General features: G+C 39.0%; 1 protein-coding gene across 2 annotated transcripts in view; it reads left to right on the top strand.

Moving 5' to 3' along the window:
* The window catches only part of LOC150090278 (ras-related protein rab7), a 67875-nt gene that overhangs the window by 17845 nt on the left and 25322 nt on the right, over window positions 1–24708 (top strand). The window contains exon 2 of one of the 2 annotated variants that reach the window (XM_090369055.1): window positions 11786–11883. The exons of the other annotated variant lie outside the window; for it this stretch is intronic. Within the exon in view, the coding sequence (XP_090225181.1) occupies window positions 11831–11883 (53 nt within the window). The 5' untranslated portion in view covers window positions 11786–11830. The remainder of the gene's footprint in view (window positions 1–11785; window positions 11884–24708) is intronic. 2 annotated transcript variants of the gene reach the window in all.

Here is a 24708-nt window from a genome sequence, read left to right as displayed (position 1 = left end):
TAGCATACGCTTCTTGATTAGACCGGGGTTCGAGCCCATGACCACCAAATACGGAGAATGCAGAAAGGTCTGGGAATCACCACCGCATATCCCCAGAGCAATATGGCCTTAGTTGCTAATGCTCCTAAAAACCAAATAACAACAACAACTTAGGAATAACGAAAACATCATTACAGAAATATTTCCATTAGTGGCAGTAGGCCTAGTAGTGCAATTAAAGAATATGGTGAACAATGGTATGGCAGGTTGGGAAGAGTTAAAATTAAAAGCTTCTGAACAATAGTTTAATCCCTCTATTACACTGCTACTTGAGAATGCGACACTTAGTGCATTTTGGGAAAGGGTGTCGGTATGGAGCAGTTCAAAGGTATTGTGAACAGGTGATATGTAGAAGTAAAAGATGAAAGTGTTTCATTGTATGGGAAAAATATTGTTTTTCCCACCAAAGGAAGAAGAGTGAGTTTAAAGAATAACACCGTGATTGGATCAGGTTTAAATTAGAGAGGGGGAGATAAGAAAATGCGTGCAAACCCCTCCGGAGTTTGCACATAAGCTTGCGTATAAAAAAGTAGTACAAGGGGTGATTGTAACTTGCAATCAATTCAATAAATAAATAAATGGGAAGGAAATAAATAAGGTACTCACTCCAAAAGACGGGTTTGTTTGGAGGGGTTGCAAACGTCCAGTGGTAGTTCTGGGTTCAGTTCGGGTCCAGTTCTGGGAGTGTCCTGTTATATAGTGAAGGGTTTCACCCGGCATGTTCCTGTGCTAGAAGTTAATCCGGAAGTTGAATAACAAGCCAGTCAGATAGTGCCCTGGCTTCTACTACTGCTGTGGTAATTTCCTTCCGTATTAACAGAGAACTGTTTTCGAAATAAGACCGTACTGGAATACAGCAGAGATGCAGAGTTCAACTAAGAAGAGAGACATCACCGCGCTCTGTGGAAGGAACCCACACAAAGGAATCCCACCGCGAAAGAGAAGGAAGGTAAATCCTCTGAACTGTGTTGTTTTGGAAATGGTACTTAGATAAAGTGGGAGATTATTTTAGAGTAAGGTTGAAAAAACATGAGAAATAAGGAAATGTTTAGTATTGAGTTGATTTATTGGTTGAAGTTGCAAAGAAAATTGATATTGCTAACTTAAGAGAGATTACATGGAATTGTTAGCATTAAGTTAGCGACTTATGGATTGCTTTTGTGAAGAGAATTGATATTGGTGATTAAGAGAAATACGAGGAAGTGATTAAGATTGAATTAGTTTAGTGTTTGAAGCTGTTGAGAGAGTTGAGATTATTAATTGAGAGAAATTTTATAGAAATGATAGCATGTATTAACAGATTAAATGGGAAAAATGAATAGATTAGATGTAAATGAACACCAGTTATGTATTGTAAGTAATTTTTATGATAAATTACTTTTTTTTATTTGTATCATTGCTCTTGAGAAACTGACAGCTCATATTTAATATGTATACGATATATACTCGTGTGGGGGGGGTATCCCTCAACTCCTGGAAATTCTAATTTTTTAACACAGTCAGGTAGCTTGTGGGGCTTAGTGCTTGAGGGGAGCTGCTGTACGAAAATCATAACAATGGCCACTGATGGCAATACTAAGGTACAAGGAAATAAAAATTAATAAATAAATATCCCCCCCCCCAAAAAAAAAACTTAGATTTGGTTTCCTCACCAAGCTTAACTGTCAGTCCCTTTCTTTCGTTAATACGGATATAGTGCCATAAAAAGTCAAAAAGGAAATATTTTTTATTTTTAATAAAAAGGAAATAAGATTTTTTGAAGATATGATAGTATAAACCTTTACTTTCAATACTTTCTACGTTGATATCAATATTTTTAAAATAATAAGGGAAGTTTACCTCAATATAATACGTAGAACACTTTCATATGATACTCTCCAGCAATTAAAACGAAAAAATTGAAAATTTTACATTACAGTAAAAAATAATTAAAAATCAACTGAACATAATTAAAAATCAGTTGAACACAATTAAAAATCAAATGAACGCAATTAAAAATTAAATAAATTGATTAAAAGAAATTAAAGAAAAAATGCAAAACGATTTTCCTTCCTGAAACTGAGAATGCTTTTTGACCATATGTCGTGATCACAGGAATGAAAATTGAAGTGTTCTACGTATTATATTGAGGTAAACTTCTCTTATTATTTTACAAATGCTAATTAAATATGTAACAAAATTAGATCCAGTTTAAACGATAACACTGTTGAGTTTTTTAAGAGCTCACTTTATTCAGACAGGCAGAGCAGATGCTTATTTTTTTGTTTTTAGAATAACTGTATGTTTAATAATTTTTACTAGAATATTTATTATTGTAATAAAAGTTTGATTTAAAATGTGAATTCAGTAATTACTTGTTTTTTCCTTATTTTATTGCACTTAATTGTCATCAAAATCTATTGCGAAAAATGTTTTCTTTTTGGAATACCGGTATCCCAGTTTCATAAATTAAAATTGCCGAAATACCGGTATTAAGATTTTGACCGGTATTGTGAGCCCTACTCAGAGGTGACCTTATTGAGGTTTATAAGGCTCTGAGAGGTATTAGTAAATTGAATGAAGGTAGAATTCTTGCTGTTCTAAATATCAAGGTTGAAAGGAAAAAAGTCTCCACAAAAATCCGAGTTATGGCAAAATAATTGGGAGCTGGAAACCCAAGGTGCTGGCACCGAAATGTTTTTGCCACAGGTGGCAATGGTCAGTCCAAAACCACCAAAGTGGTTTTTCCCTGGATTGTATACCACTTATATTCTGACAGGTCTTCTAAGGGCAAAACTTACTTCCTCGGGGTTGACTGATTATCCAACTATACTTCTGGCCAGAATGAGGACTGGGCACACATTCTACATGAATGTGCAATATATGATATTATTATTATTATTATTAGCTATATGATGCAAGGAAGCCTGAGGCTTATTTTTTACCACCAAAAAAAATTTCCCAAGTTACCCTAAAAGAGAGTCAGAAGTAGAAGAGAATCACCAAGAAAGAGAAGAATGATGATATCCAGCTCAGGACCCTGGGTGTGCCATTCCCATACTCACCAGATGTGAGCCCCTGGGGTTAAGAATTAATACAATTAATAGTAGAAATAGGCTCCCTTCCAAGGGGACAAGAGCGCCCCTTCATAATGGAAAAAAAACACATACAAGGCTTTTGCAGACTATGCTCAAAGAATCTTTGAAATACGAATGAATCTGCAGAAACAGGACCTACAGCCTCCCCACAGCCAAACAGTAATCAATAGTTAATGTTGCCCATGGCTTGGCTTCCACCTCACCCAGATGATGACATCTTAATCTGACAGGGTTACCTGGGAATGACATCTACTGGATTGATAACTGGGCTCCCCCCCACAAGGTCACCCTGCCTAGAGGGGGGATTGGAGGATGCCCACAGAAACTAGTCAATGCCAAAGGGGGAGGGAGAAGTACATGCAGCCAGGTAGGCAGCTCAGCCAAAAAATAATAGTAAGCTGAGATACCTGGGGGTGCAATACAGAGAGAGATTAATGAATGAGAGAAAATGACTGGATGAGAGCAGAATGTGAGTAGTGTGAATGTGCTGGGTGTTCAGTAATTGTGACAGGGTATAAATCTGTGGAGTAATAACAGGAACCAGTAGCATGATAAAAGATAATGAATGAGGATTATGGTGAATGAGGGTGGTCCAGTATGGTAGTAAAAGTGAATAGCTGTGTTATGGTAAATGGGAATAACTGATGTGAGTGAATGGGACTGGGGTGAAAGAAAACACACTTATTATACATTTTAATGATATAGTTAGCATGGATATATTCATTAATGAGTTAAGTCTTATTGGTATTAATTTTATTAGTATAACTCCAACACACCCACTGCATACCCTGGGTTTGTAAGTCATGCAGCTGGACTGCACCTCAGCTGAAAAATAATAGTAAGCTGAGGTATCCAGGGATGCAGTGCAGAAAGAAAGAAAAAAAGAAACTGAGTGTGTGAAATGAATGCTAAATGGATGAATGCAAATGTGTGAAATGAATGCTAAACGGATGAATGCAAATGTGTGAAAGAATATACATTTATGTTTGTAATAATATTTATAAGTCATTTATTTAGGTAATAGGTAGTTATTAATCTTTATGTTAATCTATATTCTATTTATGCCCTTATCCCCGGGGGCTCACATCTGGTGAGTATGGGCTTGGCACACCCAGTGTCCTGAGCTGGATATCATCATTCTTCTCTTTCTTGGTGATTCCCTTCTACTTTTGACTCTCTCTCCTCTCTCTCTCTCTCTCTCTCTCTCTCTCTCTCTCTCTCTCTCTGTCATTCAGGGTTACTCGGCAACTTTTTTTTTTTTCCTGGTGCAGCATAAGCCTCCGGCTTCCTTGCATCATATGGATATTAATAATAATAATAATTTTAAGCTAAACTACACTACTACACTACATACCATTGCATTTCTCCCCAGTGTGTAAAAGAAGATGAATGTATGGGGGGAAAAAAGCATATAACCAAAAAAAAAAAAGTTTAAAAGGAAACTAAGAAAAAATCATAAAACATGAATGAAAGCTGAGTGATTAAGGTGATAAATTGCATGTTGCTTTACTTATCTCCCCCACTGGACAGACTGATGGACATGGGGACCATTATGACCCCATGTCCATCCAAGGAGACACTATGCCATGGCTCTTTAGCTGGCATGGTGTGGGATGTTGACACTGGCCAGTGTGGGACAGAGCCCTTTTACAGGTGCTTCAGCATAAGGATCCCTTTCCCTATAATCTTTCAATCCTACTGCTCGGGGTGATTGTTCTCTCCTTCCCCTGGAACAGAATGGGCATACTATCCTAGGCTCCCCTTGTTTCCCCCCCCTCAACCAGGCTGGTGCCTCAACTACTGCCCACCTCTATCCTCCTCCTACTTTATCTCTCCCCCCCACTTCCTACTCCACACTATTCCTTCCCAAGTTTCTTTTTTTTTACTGGACTCTTCCCCCCCCCCCCCCACTGGACAGACTGATGGACATGGGGACCATTATGACCCCATGTCCATCCAAGGAGACACCATGCCATGGCTCTTTAGCTGGCATGGTGTGGGATGTTGACACTGGCCAGTGTGGGACAGAGCCCTTTTGCAGGTGCTTCAGCATAAGGATCCCTTTCCCTATAATCTTTCAATCCTAGTGCCCGGGGTGGTTGTTCTCTCCTTCCCCTGGAACAGAATGGGTATACTATCCTAGGCTCCCCTTGTTCCCCCCCCCCTTTCAACCAGGCTGGTGCCTCAACTACTGCCCTCCTCTATCCTCCTCCTACTTTATCCCCCCACTTTCTACTCCACACTAATCCTTCCCAAGTTTCACTTTTTTTTTTTTTTTTTTTATTGGACTCTTCCTGCCTATAGCTTGGCTACCTCGGGGTTCACCCCACCAATGCTTTACACTCCCTACTGCCCGGCACACCTCCTCGTGGCACTGGACGGTAAACTAGAGGGTTTTGTGTCAAAACACAAGTCCCTAGGCTAAGAGGCTGATGAACAACGTAACCTACATGAACACGCACTAACCCACATAAATCTGGCCTTTACAGAGTATGAAATCATTCATAGCTAGATGCAGAGTTGAGAAAACCATAGAGCTGCATTACAATTAACACTATATGCTATGTTCTAAAGAATTCCAGAACTAGAGGTCATAAATTCCAATTACAGGGCTTGTGGTTTAAATTAGATTGTAGCCAGCAAGTCATTGATAGCCGAAAAAGTTGCCCTTTCAAGTAGTTGAGGCTGACAGTTTGAATAAATTCAGAGGTCAATTGGATACTTACCTGTGTGAGGAGGGAAGCATAAAATTTGAGTGTTCTTATCTACTTGGTTGAGTTTTTTATTTATTTTATTTATTTTTTTTTGCCAGTGCAGTAAAAGTCTATAGCTTCCTTGCATTATATGACTATTACTATTTCAAAAAAACTTTTGACACTGTTCCACATGAAACGTTAGTGACACAAGGACCCTCTTTTAGCTTGAAAAACTGTTTGTAACCTCTTAGTTTGAAAATATTTTAGTGAGCGCCACACTTAACAGTATTCTTTCTCTTCTCTAAATTATTTTAGCTTTTAAATGTTGATAACGAATTTTGGAAAAATTTGTTATCAGCATTTAAAATTCAGTATTTATCAGTATCTAATCACAAACCTTGAATTTGTGGAGTGTTTTGTGTGCTCAGTAACCTTTCTAAGGTTACTGAAAGGGTTCTGTTCCTAATTTCTCACTTACCAAATGTACAGACAGTATAACAGCCACAAGTATTTGCTGTTTCATCAGCCCACATCCACATTCATTTTTTTCCAGTATATTAATGAATTTCATGAATAATGTTATAAATAGCAGTAAGATAATTCTTTCTCAAGGTAGATATGTCTGGAATGTTTTGATTTATACGTTTTTGCAAAAATCATTTTAAAACTGAACTATTTCAAAGAATTTGTGTCCTGCTCACCAAAGCAAGATATATATCCTTTGAAAATTCACTTTTCTCTTCCTTTCTCCTGAGGTGCATGGCTGGTCAAAAGTGACTGATATGATGATTTTTCCTTGCTTTTATTGTTTTGGTAACAATGTGCCATATTTCCCCCCCACACACACACGTTTGTTGATCTGGAATTCTTTTTCCTGCATGAAATATTCTTTACACAGATGACAGAAGAGACAATATTGCTCTCAGTAGTAAAATATTTTCTGTGAATAACATGCCACAAGTTTATTATTAGATTTAATTTTTGCTATTTCGATGAAAAGTGCCAACTACCTATGCTGTAAATTTTTTATAGCAAAACTGAACTGTTATGATCCACATACAAAGAATACACTTTCATCCAATGTTTGATAGCATGAGCAAAGCACTGGTGAAATGTTTTCCCATGCTAGCTGAAATTGTTTCCAGTGCTAATTTCATTGTAATGTTTTCAGTTAAATATTGGTTAGGTTTATCTGTGTTAAGTACTAAAGCAACTATGGCTATGAGGCATTAGTATATTATGTTTGTAATCGCATCTATTTGTTGGTCTGTTTGTTGGATGAAAAACCCATTTACGGCTGGGGGGGGAGAAACATGCAACTCTCACCTGAGACTGGCTAACTTGGCCACCTTTAAAAATAAGCCTCCAAAAATTTCTCATGTCATTGATAGGATTCAGACTCTGTGTTCGCTGCCTAGTATCAGAGGAGAGTGAGGTGAGTTTGGGCTTGGCACACCCAGGTCCTGAGCTGGAAATCATCATTCTTCTCTTTCTTGGTGATTCCCTTCCTCTCTCTCTCTCTCTCTCTCTCTCTCTCTCTCTCTCTCTCAGGGTAACAGCTAATAATAATATTATTATTATTATAAGTGAAAGGGAGAAAAGTAGTAAGAAAATACAAATTATGCTCTTCCCTCCTCACATAAGTAACTATCCAGTTAACCCTTGAATTTCTTCAAACTGTCAGCCTCAGCTACCTGTGAAGGCAACTTGTTCCAGTGAAGTATTATCAATTACTTTCTGGCTAAAAGAAAACTTCTTACAATCTAATCTAAACCTCTTCCCCTTTAATTTGAATTTATACCCCCAAGTTTGGAATTCTCTATAGCAGTGAAAATTCCACCTTCATTTATTTTACTAACCCGTCTCAGAGCCTTATAAACCTCAATTAGGTTCCCCTCTAAGGTGCCTAGTTGTCAAGTTCCGTAGCCCACATACATATTGTCATCCTTTTGCTGATCCACTGTGAAAGTTGCCCCTTCTTTGGACACTTTCAAGAAGGCTCAGTGTCTGTTTTTTAGATGAGATCTCCATACTTGACATAGTATTCTAAATGAGGTCGTACAGTTGCCTTGTACAGTGTGATAATGACCTCCCTATATCTACAGGATATTATTTGATAAATTGTCAATAGGACACCAATTTTTCTGGCTGCCCATTTACCCTACTCAGGAAACTTCATATCTGCCCATATTGTAACTCCCAGATCCACTTCTTTATCTACTGTTCTTAATTCAACCCAACCAAGTGTATAAGTTATTTTGGGGTTGCTATTCCAAATTGTAAGACTGCATAACTGAGAGCAAAGTGGAGGAGAAATTGTTGAAGTTAAACATAAAAAAGGCACCTGGGTCAGATGGAATCTATGCAGTTATATTGAAGGAGGCAGCGAGGAAAGAAAGCAAACCCTTAGCCATAATTATGAGAGCATCCTTAGATTCGGAGGATGTCCCCATGGACTGAAGTTGTGCAAATGTATCCCAATTCACAAAGTAGATTCAAAGGGTGACAAATGATTATAGACCTGTTAGTTTAACTTCTGGGGAAAATAATGGAGTCACTGGTTAATGAAGTGATGAGGTATAACCTAGACAAGACTGCAGTAATAGTTCAGACAGCATGGGTTGGTTAAGGGGAAGTGTTGTCTGACCAATTTGATTGGATACTACAATATGATCACAAAGGAACTGGATGCAAAAAATAATTTTGAATACTTTCAGGAAACATTTTGATACTGTTGCACATGGAAAACTGCTGTACAAATTGGAGTGGTATGGCATTAAGGGCAAGTTGCTGTAATGGATAAAGGGATGGTTAAGTGAGAGATGGCAGAAAGTGATAATAAATGGACACTGCTCTTTGTGGAGTCATCCAAGGTTCGGTGCTGGGCCCATTGTTGTTTTGTGTATTTATCATTGATATCGATGAAATAATATCAGGCTTAATGTCTAAGTTTGCAGATGATACAAAGGTTGGCAGGGTTGTTAATGATAGTAAAGAGAGTATGCTTATGCAACAGGATCTAGAAAAGTTGGGCAGATGGGCTTAAAAGTGACAACTGAAGTTTAACATTGACAAATGCAAAGTACTGCATATGGGTAGCAGTAACCCAAGAGAAATGTACCAACCGTGTGGTACTACACTCAAGGAGGTGGAGAACGAAAAACACCTGAGGGTAATTGTGCAGCCAGATATGAAGTTCTCTGAGCAGTGCAGATGGGCTGCCAGAGCAAGTCATGGAGTTTTGTCAATGATATATAGAAATTTTGCTAGCAGAGACAAGGAGGTGATTATCCCTTTGTATAAGGCAATGGTTAGGCCACACCTTGAGTATTGCATACAGGTCTGAAGGCCTCATTTTAGGAAGGATGTACAGTTGCTAGAACATGTACCGAGAAGGGCAACAAGATTGGTGAGAGGAACAAAGGGGTGCTCTTACCAAGAGAGGCTTAAGTTCTGCAAGTTGCAACATCTGGAGACTAGGCACTGCGAGGTGATCTGATTGAGGTGTATAAGGCCTTCTAGCAGGCTCAATGCTGATGGGATACTTCTGCTTGCTTAGATTAAGAACCTGAAGGGACATAGATTCAAATTGAATCAAGTCAGTTGTAGAATAGATGTGCAGAAGTTTGCCTTTAGCCAGTGGGGAGTTGGTTACTGGAATAGACTTTCATCTGTTGCTGTAGAACTTGATAGCTTAAATAAATTTAATGAACTAGACAAACATTTGGAGTGACTGGATGGATGAAATGGGTAGTGTTTTTTTTTTTTTTTTTTTTTTTTTGATACTGTATAAGCTTGCTTTCTTGCATCATATCCCTCAACTAATGCTAATGCTAATTTTGCTTCATTAAAATAGCTGCCACTTTTCTGGCCATTCTTGCAGCCTGCTCAAGTCATCCTGAAGGAGTACTGCTTGGTACTGGTCATTAATGACTCTCACAATCATACATAGTCTGCAAATTTTGACATCCGGTCCTTTATCCTTTCATCGATATTGTTTATAAAAATCAGAAACAACAGTGGTCCAAGAACCAATCCGTCAGGAACCCCACTTCTGACATTATGTTACACCAATCTCAACAATATCCATTAAGTACAACCTTCTGCCCAGCATACACCCTGCAGTCCATCTTAGAATCTTTCCAGTAATTCCATGTTCCAGCTTTTAGAGTAACTTCTCATGAGTCAAATGCCTTGCTGAAATCCAAATAAACTGTGTTGAAATTATTCCTTACATCTAGCTCATAAGTAACTGTGTCAAGATAGCTTACCAGGTTAGTTAAACATGATTTTCCCTTAACAAATCCTTGTTGTGCATCATTCAGAATGCCATCTATCTAAATGTCCCTTGATTGCACTCTTAAGATTTTCCTTACCTGAAGTCAGACTAACCAGTTTATGCTTACCTACTTCACTCTTAGAACCATCTTTATGTATTGGCAACATGTTGGCACTTCACCAATCCAAAGGCATCACTCCCAAGTCTAAAGATGCCCTCATAATTAACCTCAATGATTCAATACGCTCTCTGGCCACCTCCCTCAAAATTACTGAGTGTATGCCATCAACTCCAGGAGCTGTAATTGTCTTTAGGCTCAGAAGTTTTTCTAATAAACAAATGTAAATAATAAGTAAGTTTTTACTGTATTTATGATTTGGTATTAGTGACCAGAACAATTTATATCATTTTTGTCCATGGGTGATAACATGAAGATTCAGAGTCCATTGCTAATAAATAAATCTAGGTAAATGGTTATTATTCCTACAAATGTCAATTCTGTCATACCTTGTATCTGCTACTTATAATGGGAGCATATTCTCTGTTATTGGTAGCATGTACTAATAAGTATAGGATGAGTATATGTGATTGCTGGTGTTTACACTTACATTCCCATCTACATAAAGTGTAATAAAGCTTATCTCCAGTTATTATGTAATTTATACTTATTTTATGTTAATTATTAATATAAAATAATTTATAATTATTTTATATTAATTTATCCTGTCATCACGCCAACTTAAAAGGCCCTGATGGCAGGATTCCATAGTAAACCCAGAAACTGCCATTTGCTTATGAATGTTATAATTTTATCAACTAATTGTTAAGGGTATTGTTATTTTCACAGAATATAGCTGATAAACTTAACTGTCTGCAGTAAGTGCAGTATCAAGTGTCTTCTTTAAATTTAATTTTAATAACGTGTATCGAACTACTTATGTCCTTGTCACAACTTATCTTAACTGAACTGTATCAGAATAACTTTTTTGAATGGTTACACAAGATGTTCAAAGAAACATAAGTTGTATCACATTACATACTGATCTGCCAGTCACATTACATAGTGAACCTTTTGCAGTTCGAGAATTGAGCTACTGACATTCATTCCCGTGTTGTCATGACTAATTAAGCCAGTGATATTCTGAGTGGTGTAAGTTATAAGTACAATTAAAAAACACTGTTACTCTGCAATATTTACCTGCATAAAGAGCATCATGTTCCAGAACCTATAACAATCCCTTGATCGCATACACAACTCTTCTCAGTGCTCAGGATGTCTGGGCAAGTAAGTAAGGGAAGAAAATGTCATAAGTAATTTTTTCCGTTTAGTAAACACATTTTTTCAATGTTTTTAATTTTATTAATCCTCTTTGTTATTCAACTCTTTTACTCTAACAACAACAGTTCTTAAGAGATTGCATCATGATTCTTTATTTTTTTTTTTGTGATATTGTACTAAAAACCAAAATACTCAAGAGTGTAAATTTGACTTACACCACTCTGATTCCCACCAGCTCAATTAATCTTTGTCAAAATTTATTTAAAGTCTTGTATACAAGTCAAGGATAGAAATAAATGTATATTTATATTCACTAAACTTTTTTTGGGAAATTTTATAGTGAAGTTTTTTACTTGTTTTAAGTTGCAGTTTTTTTTTAATTAATTGATGTGTTTTTTTTTTTTTTTTTTATTAGTGTTTTTGTAGAAATTCAAAGTATCATTTTTTGTTGGATTCAATAATGACTTCTAGAAAGAAGGTGCTTTTAAAAGTTATTATTCTGGGAGATAGTGGGTAAGTCTGAGACATTTAAGAGTAGCAATTAGAATGTATAATAGAATATCCAATTAAAATCTGACCTTATTTTAATTTTTTTTGATAGCAGTACTCATAATATATCTCAATATTGTAGGTGCAGGAATATGGTACAAGAAAATGCTGTGTATATGCTTTAATTTGTGCTAAATTAGGTGCATTCACAAATACATAAAGCATATAATCTTCACCATATCTTTCGGCATACCCAGTGGACAGATTTTCATGGAATTTTATGTTTGGGGCTTTTAGGAATATTTATTATCAAACTCTCTCAAATTTTGTTAAAATCAGCCCCAAATAAATTTGGAAGTGTCATTTTTTTTTATAAAATTTTAAAATATCTGTATAGATAATATAAATGGAAGCATGTTTTGAATGTTTAGTCATTCTGCAACATTGAAAAATCAGTTCAACACCAAATTTTCACCATATGTTCTGTTAACCCTTGGGAGGACATTGGGATCAATTCCATAACCCCCAGCTTCCCCTCCCCCCTGCCATATAGAATAGTGGACTATAGTCCACTATAGATAGATTTCCCATTCACCCAATTACCTGGGGTGAACGGGAGATAAATTTGCCCAGATAATCAAAACCTGGATAATTCACAAAATGAAAGAAAAACTTGTAAATTTTCTTAAGTAAATAATATATTCATATTTAGAAAAATATATCACACCATGAGAAGAGTTGACATAAAATTTAATATGTACATATTTTTTTGAAAAGGAAAACAATGAAGTATGCCTTTTTCACTTGGTTTGCCTTCAAATGTTACTACATAAAACCGTCATTTTATTATTAAGAGCAGCTTCTCCTTGCTGATCAAGGTAGTTGAGTAAGCATATTCCACATAAAACCAGTAAACATGAGAAATGGCTACAGTTAAAATATTTTAGCATCTCTCTCATGTTTATTTATGAATTGAAGTTTTGCTTTCAGTAAAAAGTACGGTTGTTTACTGTTTTAGTTTGATGGAAGCACATGGATGCAAATTTTAAAAAAAACTCAAAAGAATATTAAATTTTGCCATACAGTAGTAAAATTGGAGGATTACTGTGATATGGCTAAAGTGAATTAGTAGGCAAAAGTTAAGGTAGGGATATGGCTTCCAAGAGTCTTATCTCTGGGAATTTTATAAAATATAATGAGTCAAACTTGCAAATAGCATGAGATTTCTGTATATATTTGTGCCCATGTTGGAAGAGGAGACCATGGATAAGACCTTCCCAAGGACCAATGACACATACTAATCACATATTTCTTTCATCTCATTTCATGTATTTCTTTTTCTTATCTAACTTACACTGACTTAGACTTTTGTGAGCCATACGTACCCCAGTTAATCTGTAGTAATGTATGTATATATTATCCAGATACTCTAATTTGGTAATTCATGTATTACTCATGGAAGGAAAATCTGATTGATAAAAAATGATTAGCATGTGTCATTGGTGCTTGGGAAGGTCTTATCCATGGTTTCCTCTCCCCTCTCCCCAACATGCACATAAACCTTGAGTTTTGGTGAGTTGTAACCTATTCAGCCTCTGCTGTTCGTAAAATTCAGCAAAGCGTTCTTTACTTATGTAAACTCTAGAAGGAAAGGGATGAATCAGATTGGTCCACTTAACATAATAGATGGTTCGACTATTGGTGATCCTGCTCAGGTAGCTGATAAACTGAATGAGTATTTTACATCTACATTCATGCACGAGTTATTCAAGGAAAGGAATGCCAGATGTTTATCAAACTCTGACAGGGAGCTAAGTGATTTTCTAATAACTGAGAGTAAAGTGGAGGAGAAATTGTTGAAGTTAAACATAAGGAAGGCACTTGGGGTGGATGGGATCTATCCAGTTATATTAAAGGAGGCAGCAAAGGAAGTAAGAAAACCCTTAGCCATAATTATGAGAGCTCCCATGAACTGGAGGTGTGCAAATGTATCCCCAATTCACAAAGGGGGTTCAAAAGGTGACACAAGTAACTATAGACTGTTAGTTTAACTTGTGTTCCAGGGAAAATAATGGAGTCACTGGTTAAAGAAACATTGCAATATCATCTAGACAAGACTACAGTAATAGTTAAGACACAGCATGGGTTTGTTGAAGGGAGGTCTTGTCTGACCAATTTGATTGGATACTCTGATGTGGTAACAAAGGAACTGGATCCAAAAAATAATCCTGAAATATCATATACTTGGATTTCAGGAAAACTTTAGATACTGTTGTGCATGGAAGCCTGCTGTACAAATTGGAGCGGTGTGGCATTAAGGGTAAGTTGCTACAATGGATAAAGGGATGGTTGACGACAGAGAGTGGTAATCAATGGACACTGCTCTTCGTGGACTAATGTTATTAGTGGAGTTCCCCAGCATTCGGTGCTGTGCCCATTGTTGTTTTCTGTATTCATCAATGATATTGATGAAGGTATATCAGGCTTAATGTCCAAGTTTGCAGATGATACAAAGGTTTGGCAGGGTTTTTAACAACAGTAAAGAGAGTATGGTACTGCAACAGGATCTAGATAAGTTGGGCAATTGGGCTGAGAAGTGGCAACTGAAGTTTAACATTGACAAATGAAAAGTACTGCATATGGTAGCAGTAACCCAAGAGAAACGTACCAACTGTGTGGTACTACACTCAGATAAGTGAAGATTGAAAAAGATCTGAGGGTAATTGTGCAGTCAGATATTAAATTCGCTGATCAGTGCAGATGGGCTGCCAGAGTAGGTCATGGAGTCTTGTCGATGATATACAGGAATTTTGCTAGCCGGGACAAGGAGGTGATTATTCCGTGCAAACTGCAAGAGTTAAAGTTAGATAACATAGACTCAATCAGAGATGGTCAATGTCCTACATACCTCAAAGCAAAAAGTTTATTCCAATCAAGACTCAGCTATGGGAACACATTCTAAAAAATATAACATCACATAGGTTAAATTCATGCAGATAAATGCACATAGAGCCAAGGTGGTCACTGACCAAATCCGCAAGAAGGCAGAAGAAGAAAACATTGATGTAGTAATACTACAAGAACCATATGAAGGTTGTCAGGGGCTATCCCATAACATACAAAGTAGTCCAAACAGGGGATGACACCCCATGGCCAGCAATCTTGGTAAGAAACCCAGATATAACAGTGACCAAAATCACTCAGCTATGCACATGTTGGGCCACATGTGCCCGGTCACCACGGCCTTGGAAGCGTTTTATGCCAAAATCTTTACTGCCGTCTGGGTGAGAATATCGACTTCGCAGTAAGGTCCCTAAGCCTGGCTAGTGATATGCCCCCAAGTACAAAAATCATCGTTGGAGCAGACGCTAACTGCCGGTCGCCAATGTGGCACAGCCATACCTCAGATAGACAGGGTACCAGAAACGGGACCAGGTTGGAAGAGTTCTTGGCAACCTCAACATTAACTGTACTAAACTTGCCCAACAATCTGCCTACATTCTGCAACACATTATTTGGAGGCCACTATTGACGTCACCATGGCAACGAGGAATGCTGCCAACAACATTTCCAATTGGACCATCCGTGAGGCCTGGACAACATCTGATCATTTCGCCATTACGCTCAGTCTAAACAAATCACTGGCCACAGTACCTGTGAACAGACAAACCACCCATAGATATGCCATAGCAAAAGTAGACTGGGAACTCTTCCAGACCACCCTACGGAATAGCATACAACAACGGCAGAGAGAACTCAATGTATCGAGGACCCAAGAATCCTCCAAATTATAACAACAGAAATTATAAAGCAAGAAAGTGACACAGCCATCCGGAAGAAAAATCCGACACCAGGGGCAGTGCCTTGGTGGAATCAAAACCTCCAGCGACTCAGGAAGGAGGCGCAGGAAAGAAGTAAGGCCTTCCAGTGAGCCAGGTGCTCCTGACCGGCGGCGGAAATTGAAACCCTACGACAGAGCTACAAAGAGGCGAGAAACGCCTATGCACACAAATTTGAGAAAGCAAAAACCATTCCTGGGAGCACCTGGTCTCCACCACTGGAAACAAGGACCCTTGGGGACTTGTATACAAGCTCGAGTAGTTGAAGCCACTAAAACGCCCCAAGGATACATGACTATCACTTGGGAACACACCATCAACAATATCCTTGACGCTGCCTTTCATCCAGAGATACAAACAATGACAACCGAACAGACCCAAGTTTGCCAGGCCAACAAGACTCACCAAACGGCGACAAGAGAGCACCCTTTCACCATGGAAGAGATCAGCAATGCAGCAGCCCTGATAAAGGGAAATAGATGCCCTGGATTGGACCTTCTGGAACCTGAAATTATCAAAAAAATGGTAGAGTATGCCCCAAACTTACTATTAGACCTATATAACCTCTGTCTCAATGAAGACACCTTCCCGACTTCCTGGAAGATGGCGAATGTTAAACTCATCCGAAAGAATCCAACAAAGCCACCACACCTTCCCGACTCCTACCAGCTCATTGCACTTTTGACAGTTATCAGTAAGCTATTTGAATTACTACTCTTCAGGTGGGGCACTTCCGCCGTGGATACCCTAACTCACCTCCTGACCAGGGTCAACAGATGTAATACAAAGTATTTCCTAGTGATAGCCATGGACTTCACTGGGGCGTTCGACTCACTTTGGTGGCCGAGCATCCTGGCGAGGCTGCTCGAAACCAACATGCCAGAAAACCTCTATAACACCATCAAAAGTTACCTAACCAACAGAACCATCAAAGTTACCACCCCCTACGGCACATTCTCCAGGCATGTCCATCGGGGCTGCCCTCAAGGTTCGGTCCTTGGCCCACTACTGTGGAATATCGTCTTGGACACCTTTCTTAACATCGATCTCCATGAAGTACAATCTCAGGCATTCATGGACGATCTCATTCTGACAGTACAGGCAAACTCAAGAGCCGTGTTAGAGGGCCTCGCAAATCGGGCCCTGACCACTCTCCAAGAATGGGCAAACTGAAACCAACTCAAAATATCCCCCACAAAAACAAACTCCATCCTACTAAAGGGACACCTTAATCTTAGGCGGCCTCTACAAATAAAAATTGGGCAGGAAACAGTCAAATTCTCTAACCAACTGAAATACCTAGGCGTGATATCGGACCAAAACCTGTCATTTCAGGACCATCTGAAATATCTCCATGAAAAAATAAGACGCTACGCAGCCATGGTTGCCAGGGTCATGCGTAAAGAATGAGGCTTGAAAAAGCGAGTCCTCAAACTGTTCTGCAAAACTATCTTCACTCCAATCGTCACCTACGCATCCAGCGCATGGTTTCAAAAAACTACAACAGCAGTAAACAGACATATCACAGACCAAATTCACAGATCTATCCTCCTAACAATTTCCCGCGCCTGCCGCACGGTGAGCACCCATTCTCTGCAGGTGCTCGCTGACACTCTCCCGCTGGACTTAGAAATCGTACATCACATCACGGCCTACTGTACTACCTAAACAAAGGTACCCCACAGACTTTTCTGGGGTTCACTATAGACCCAACCAGAAACAGAAATGTCGATAAGAAGAGGATACAAACTCACCTGCAGCAGGCATGGCAGGAAAGGTGGAGCATCTCTCAAAAGGGAGACATCACAAAGAAGTTTCTACCCAATATTGAACAAAACTAACCAACCTCACCAAACTGGTTTTCCCCAGGTCTACAGGTAACTTACCTCTTAACTGGACATGGAGCAATTAATTGCAAACTGTCTCTACTTGGGATCCAGAATGATCAAACTTGAACTTGCAGGAGGCTGGAGAGCTGGCAGCACCTCATGTATGACTGCCGGCTCTATGAAGACCTACGTGGTGTTTTATTCACCAGTAATCCACTACTTACCACAGGGACAAGAACATCACCTCCTACACACGAAGGTGGTGTATCAAGCCTTCTCGGATTATGTGCAGGCGCTATTCGCGAGGAGGAGAAACCAAATTGCCACAACCCACTACCACTATATCCAAAGAACATCTGTTCTTTGGATATAGTGGATGGAAAGGTGCCTTTTCTGGGGTTGCTCACACTATCATCCCCATATTTCTACCTTAACCTCCCCCAGCCTTCAGTCTCCCACCCACTCTGTCTTTATGCCAGCAAATGCCCCACACACAAAAACTTAATTATGTCCAAATTACCGTTCACCCATATTTTCGGCCTTTATTATGCAAGAGGTATCCCCCCTCATATAACAATCATCAAAACGGATGATGATGGATACATGTATCACATATATATGGATCTGTCTGTATGAAAGTGTAGCCGGGTGGGTCAAGTGCCTGCCTGGCAACCCAAAGGTCATGGGTTCGCTTCCCGCCTCAGGCTTGGATCAAAATACTGCAAAAACCTTGGGAGGTGCATTATGGCCAAAGAAGCCTATGTGGCAACAACTACCAAGAAAAAAAAAAAAAAGTATGAAAGTGCATATAAAAGATCCCGCGCATTTTTTTTTTTTTTTTTTTTTAGTTCCTAGCCACTGAAATCTCAGGAAATTAGGTGGCACAACCTGCCAGAGTGAAACTAAAACTACTGGGTTCCTGGTCTGCCTCCATGGGGGGGGAATGTGGGGCAATGTTGGGCCTCAGCAGAAGTCCAGTGGCTAAACGACCAGATGAACAATGGTACATGACACTTCACATATACAATATCCATACACTTTTAAATCTCTGGCATTTCCAGCGAACTGGTACACCCACAATAAAAACTACGCGGAGATGGGGGGGGGAACCCGTGGTGCTGTCTGACACTGAATACACCTTACACCTGTACAAGGCAATGGTCAGGCCACACCTTGAGGACTGTGTACAGGTCTGGAGGCCTCATTTTAGGAAGGATGTAGAGTTGATAGAATGAGTACAAAGAAGGGCAATAAGATTGGTGAGAGGAACAAAGGAGTGCTCTTACCAAGAAAGGCTTAAGTTCTGCAAATTGCAGCATCTGGAGACTAGACACTTGTGAGGTGATCTGGTTGATGTGTATAAGGCCTAGAATGGGCTGAGCAAGCTCAATGCTGATGGGATTCATCCTCTTGCTCAGATTACGAACCCGAGGGGATATAGATTCAAATTGAAGAAAGACAGTTGTAGAATAGATAAGCAAAAGTTTACCTTTAGCCAGCGGGTAGTTGATTGCTGGAACAGACTTCCATCTCTTGTTGTGGAAGTTTGATAGCTTAAATAAATTTAAGGCTGAGCTAGACATGCATTTGGAGTGAATGGATGGATGAAATGGGAGGTTTTTATTATTATTTTATTTTATTTTTGGATGGTGCTGGTCCCACAGGAACTAGTAGTTGTCAGTCACTCTATTGTTGGGGAAACAGGGAACATGGTATGTAAAAAGGATAGGTGGAACAGGACCAGGGTATGTCTGCCAGGGGCAAAGGTTGATGACGTTGTAGAGCAGATATCTTTTAAGAGCATAAAAGGTGATACTGTTGTACACGATATTAAGACTTAAGATATTAAGATTAAGATAATGATATTAAATTATTAAGAGTAGGAGACCGGTGGAATTACTTAACAAGTACAGTTCACTATTGAAAAAAAAAGCCGTGAATTAGGGTTGAATTTGAAAGTGTCTGCAATTCTGCCCAGACACGATAAGAGGGAGTATATGATGAGAGCCTTGTCAATCAATTCCGCCCTGGAAAGATTGTGCAAGGCTCAGGGGGTAAAATGTTTTTCATCGTGCTTTTCTGTGCTTGCTAACAGGAGAGACTGCTTCTATGGGGATGGGATACACTTAAATAGAAAGGGTGCAAGAATATTTGCTGATGCTATCAAGGCAGTGTTAGGTGGGTCGGGAAAATGCTAGCTTGGGGGGATACAAGGACTAATAGATTAACCGTAGCCGCTGGCAGAGATGAAAGTAATTCTTGCACTGCTTCTATTGTAATGAGTAGCGGCCTGGAAAACGGGATGCAGGATATTTCAGAGACTTCTGGGGGTCATCACGGTACAAGTAAACACATGGGTTGTGTTAGGGTAGCTAGGAATAGAAACAGGTGCATGTATACTTGCGTATACACCAATGCTAGGAGTTTGGTAAATAAATTTGGTGAATTTGAGGTATTGCTCAAAACATCAAAGGCAGACATTGTTGGAATATCAGAGACGTGGTGTCACACAGATATAAGGAATGCAGAACTGGAATTTGGGGAGTACAATGTGTACAGAAAGGATACCTGGATAGGAAGGGAGGGGGGGTTATGCTATTAGTTAAGAAACACATAAAATCCAAGGAAGTGAAGCCAGTCGACATCACTGGACAGTGCAGTGTCGAGTCAGTTTGGTGTGACATAAGCATTGGGATATCAAAATTGAGAGTAGGAGTGTGCTATAGGCCTAATGACTCTGATGAGTATAATAAGAAACTGTACAGGGAAATAGAGTGAGCCAATCAGAGTCTCATAATGGGGGATTTTAATTTCCCGGATATTGACTGGAACTTGTGGGTTTCTCACTCACACACTAGCAAGGCTTTTGAGGATTTATTAGATGATTGTTTTCTACATCAGCATGTTCAGGTGGCAACTAAAGGGAGTAATACTCTTGATCTGATTATCAGTAGCAATTCTTCGTGCATTAAGAATCTGCAGATAAAGGAACCTCTAGGTGGCAGTGATCACAGTGTGCTAAAGTTGGATTTTCTCAAAGAGGTAACTACCATCAGGAGTAAAGGGAAGGGTTTTTGCTTTCGTAAAGGTGACTACGGTGGTCTCAGACAATATTTAAATTCTATACGGTGGGACCAACTAATGATGTTACCAACAGCAAATTCAGAATGGGGGGCATTCAAAGAATTAATCTTGGAAGCTACTAGGCTTTACATACCAACAAAGAAATATTGTTCAAAGTTTAGGCCTAAATGGATGTCAGATGAACTAATGAGACATGTGGCAGAGAAGAAAAATGCATGGGATACATATAAATTAATGGGTGACATGGAAGCCTATGATAGATATAAGCTAGTCTATAACCAAGTCAAAAAGGAGATTAGGCAGGCAAAGGCAGATTATGAGAAATCTTTGGCAAAGGATGCAAAGAAAAACAGCAAAGAGTTCTTTACCTATATAAACTTTAGAAGGAAAGGGATGAATCAGTTGGTGCACTGGATAATGATGGTTCAACCGTTGATGATCCTGCTCAGGTGGCTAACAAACTAAATGAGTATTTTGCATCTACATTCACACATGAAGAGTTATTCAGGGAGGGGAATGCCAGAGGTGAATTAAACTCTAGCAGTGAGCTAGATGATTTTGTAATAACTGAGAGTAAAGTGGAGGAGAAATTGTTGAGGATAAACATAAAAAAGGCACCCGGGGTAGATGGGATCTACCCAGTTATATTAAAGGAGGCAGCAAAGGAAGTAAGCAAACCCTTAGCCATAATTATGAGAGCTTCCTTGGACTCAGGGGAGGTACCCATGGAATGGAGATGTGCAAATGTGACCCAAATAAATCGACAAAGGAGGATCAAAGGCTAACACAAGTAATTATAGACCTGTGAGATTAACTTCTGTTCCAGGAAAGTTAATGGAAGCACTGGTTAAAGAAAGACTGCAGGATCATCTAGACGAGACTTCAGTTATAGCTCAGACACAGCATGGTTTTGTTAAGGGAAAGTCTTGCCTGATCAATTTGATTGGATACTATGATGCAGTCACAAAGGAACTGGATGCAGGGAATAACTTTGATATATATTTGTATCTTAGAAAGGCTTTTGATACTGTTGCACATAGAAGACTGCAGCACAAATTGGAGCAGTGTGGCATTGGAGGCAAATTGCTGCTATGGATTAAGGGATGGTTGAGTGAGAGAAGACAGAGTGTGGTAATCAATGGACACTGCTCTTCATGGACTAATATTATTAGTGAAGACACTGCTCTTCATGGACTAATATTATAAGATTAGTGAATGGAGTGCAGGGTTGCTCTTATGAAGATAGGCTTAAGTTTTGCAAATTACAGTGTCTGGAGACTATGCACCCGCGAGGTGATCTGATTGAGGTTTATAAAGCTTTGAATGGTTTGAGCATTCTCAATTCTGATGGGATTCTTCCTCTTGCTCAGAATAATCACCTGAGAGGGCATAAATTCAAATTGAGGAAGGACAGTTGTAGGATAGATGTGCGGAAGTTTGCCTTTAGCCAGCGGATAGTTGATTGGTGGAACAGACTTCCATCTTTTGTTGTGGATGTTGATAATCTAAATAAATTTAAGGCTGAGCTGGACAGGTATTTGGAACGAATGGAGGTGTGAAATGGGACGGTTTTTTTTTTTTTTGGCTGATGCTGGATAAGCTTGCTTTCTTGCATCATATGCCTCTACTAATGCTAATGCTAAAGTTTGCCTTCTTGCATTGTATACCTGAACTAATGCTAAATCCGAATTAGCACATGCTCTCCATCTTGCATTGTAACATCTCACTACTTTTCACATATATACAGTAAAGGTAACAGCTTCTGCCTTTGCCACACCATCACTTATTCCTTTGTATTGAACTTTATTCTTGCAATGTCACATTGCATTCAGTCTTCAAAAAATTAGTGATTGCATTCAAGTTTCACACATTACTGTATTACATTAATATAGCAGTGTATCACACCTGGGACATATAATAGTGAGTGCTAATCTGTAATAGTGAATATTTTGTTATTGTATTTACTATTGTATTAATGTCCATTAAGTGTATGTAAAAAGGTGAGAGAAATGCAAATGTAGCCAAAAAAGTTTAAAAAAAAAAAAGAAGGGGTGATGTCTTCAGAATACAAAATGAAAGTTTGTGATGAGTCTGCTAAAGGTATAAAAAACAACCATGCAATTACCTATCACTTTGGTGAGAATGGATTACAATTCATTCACCTACAAAAATGTGAAGATAGATGCTGTAATGGTCAGTGTTGTGGGTGGCACAGAAACATTGCTGAAAGTGTGTTGTACATGTTTTATTACCCAGACATTGAAAAAAAATGGAAAAGGCATTGAACATTTCAGTGGAGAACCAATCACAAAATAAAATACCCATTACCCTTCATTTCATCTGCAACAAAGCCAAATTAGTATACAAGGCCTGTGCTGAAAGTTCAGGTGAAGATCCTGGACAAATTTCAAGCTAGCTAGCATTGGCTGGTGTGATAATTTTAAGCAGCATAAGAAGCATAGTATGATGTAGGTAGGTGAGGCAACATCAGCAAATTATGAAGCAATCTTGGTTTCTTGAAGAACTATAAAAACTTATTCTGGAAATTATGAACTTGAGCAGGGTTTTAATGTCAGTGTGACAGACCTGTTTTGGAAATGCATGCATAATTGCAGGTTCCTTTCAAAGGAGGAAAAAACTGCTTGTGGCTTTAAAGCAGCCACAATGGACAGGTTAACACTTCTGTTTTGCGGCAACATTTCTAAATAGGGATCATTCAGAGATGCAGCTGTAGAAGCTACTAGACTTTTTTATGCCAACTAAGAGATACTGTTCTAGACTTAATCCTAAATGGATATTGAATGAACTGATGAGACTTGTGGCAGAGAAATAAAATGCATGGGATGCACATAGATTATCAGGTGATACAGAAGCCTGTGGTAGACAGTAGTCTGTAATCAAGTCACACAAAAGAGATCAGGTAAGCTAAAGCAGATTATACAAAGTTTCTGGCAAAGAATGCAAAGAAAAGCCAAAAAGACTGCTTATAACATTAGAAGGAAAGGGCTGAATCACATTGGTCCACTTGAGGTTGATGATCCTGGTCGGGTTGCTGACTGACTGACTGAATAGGTATTCTGCATCTACATTCATACATGAAGAATTCTTTAGGAAAGGGTATGCCAGAAGTTTATCAAACTCTAACAGATAGCTAAATGATTTTGTGATAACTGAGAGGAAGCCGACCGGGCTAGCCGAGTGGATAAAGTACCTGCCCGGCAACCCAAAGGTCGCGGGTTCGATTCCCGCCTCGGGCTTGGATCAAAGTACTGCAAAAACCTTGGGAGGTGCAATACGGCCACAGAAGCCGATGCACCAACAACTACCAAATCAAAAAAAAAAAAAAGAGAGGAAAGTGAAAGAGGAATTGTTGAAACTAAACATAAAAAAAAAAAAAATCTTGTTTATACTCCGGCATGACCACCAGATCAGTGGAGTTTACAATAAATCAATCAATACAAATGTTAATTGTATTAAAGATGCCTGGGGTGGATGGAATTTGTCCAGTTATATTAAGGCAGGCAGCCGAGGAGGTAAGCAAACCCTTAGCCATAATTATGAGAACAACTTTGGATTCAGGTGAGGTCCCTATGGACTGGAGATGTGCAAATATATCCCCAATTTACATAGGGGATCAAAAGTGACATGAGTATTTACAGACCTATTAGCTTAACTCCTTAGGCGCCTCCGTAGCCAGGTGGGAAGGAGCAGCAGTGCGTAGCACACGCTTCTAGATTAGACCGGGGTTCGAGCCCGTCACCACCAAATACGGAGCATGACCACCGCACCGGAGCAATATGGCCTTAGTTGCTAATGCTCCTAAAAACCAAATAACAACAACAGTTTAACTCCTGTTCCAGGGAAAAGAATGGAGTCTCTGGTTAATGAAGTAATGCAGGACTATCTAGACAGGAATGCAGTTATACTGAAGTCATAGCATGGATTTGTTAAGGGGAAATCTTGTGTGACCAATCTGAATGGATACTGTGATGCAATAACAAAGGAATTGGATCCATAAAGTAATTTTCACATATACTTGGATTTCAGGAAAGCTTTTGATACTGCTGCACATAAATGACTGCTGTAGAAATTGGAGT

The sequence above is a fragment of the Mastigoproctus giganteus genome, chromosome 2, assembly GCF_048544385.1.
Source record: "Mastigoproctus giganteus isolate SK-2022 chromosome 2, ASM4854438v1, whole genome shotgun sequence".
Classification (NCBI taxonomy): Eukaryota; Metazoa; Arthropoda; class Arachnida; order Uropygi; family Thelyphonidae; genus Mastigoproctus; species Mastigoproctus giganteus.
The sequence above is the reverse complement of the archived record's forward strand: the minus strand, read 5'-3'. Positions and strand labels throughout refer to the sequence as shown.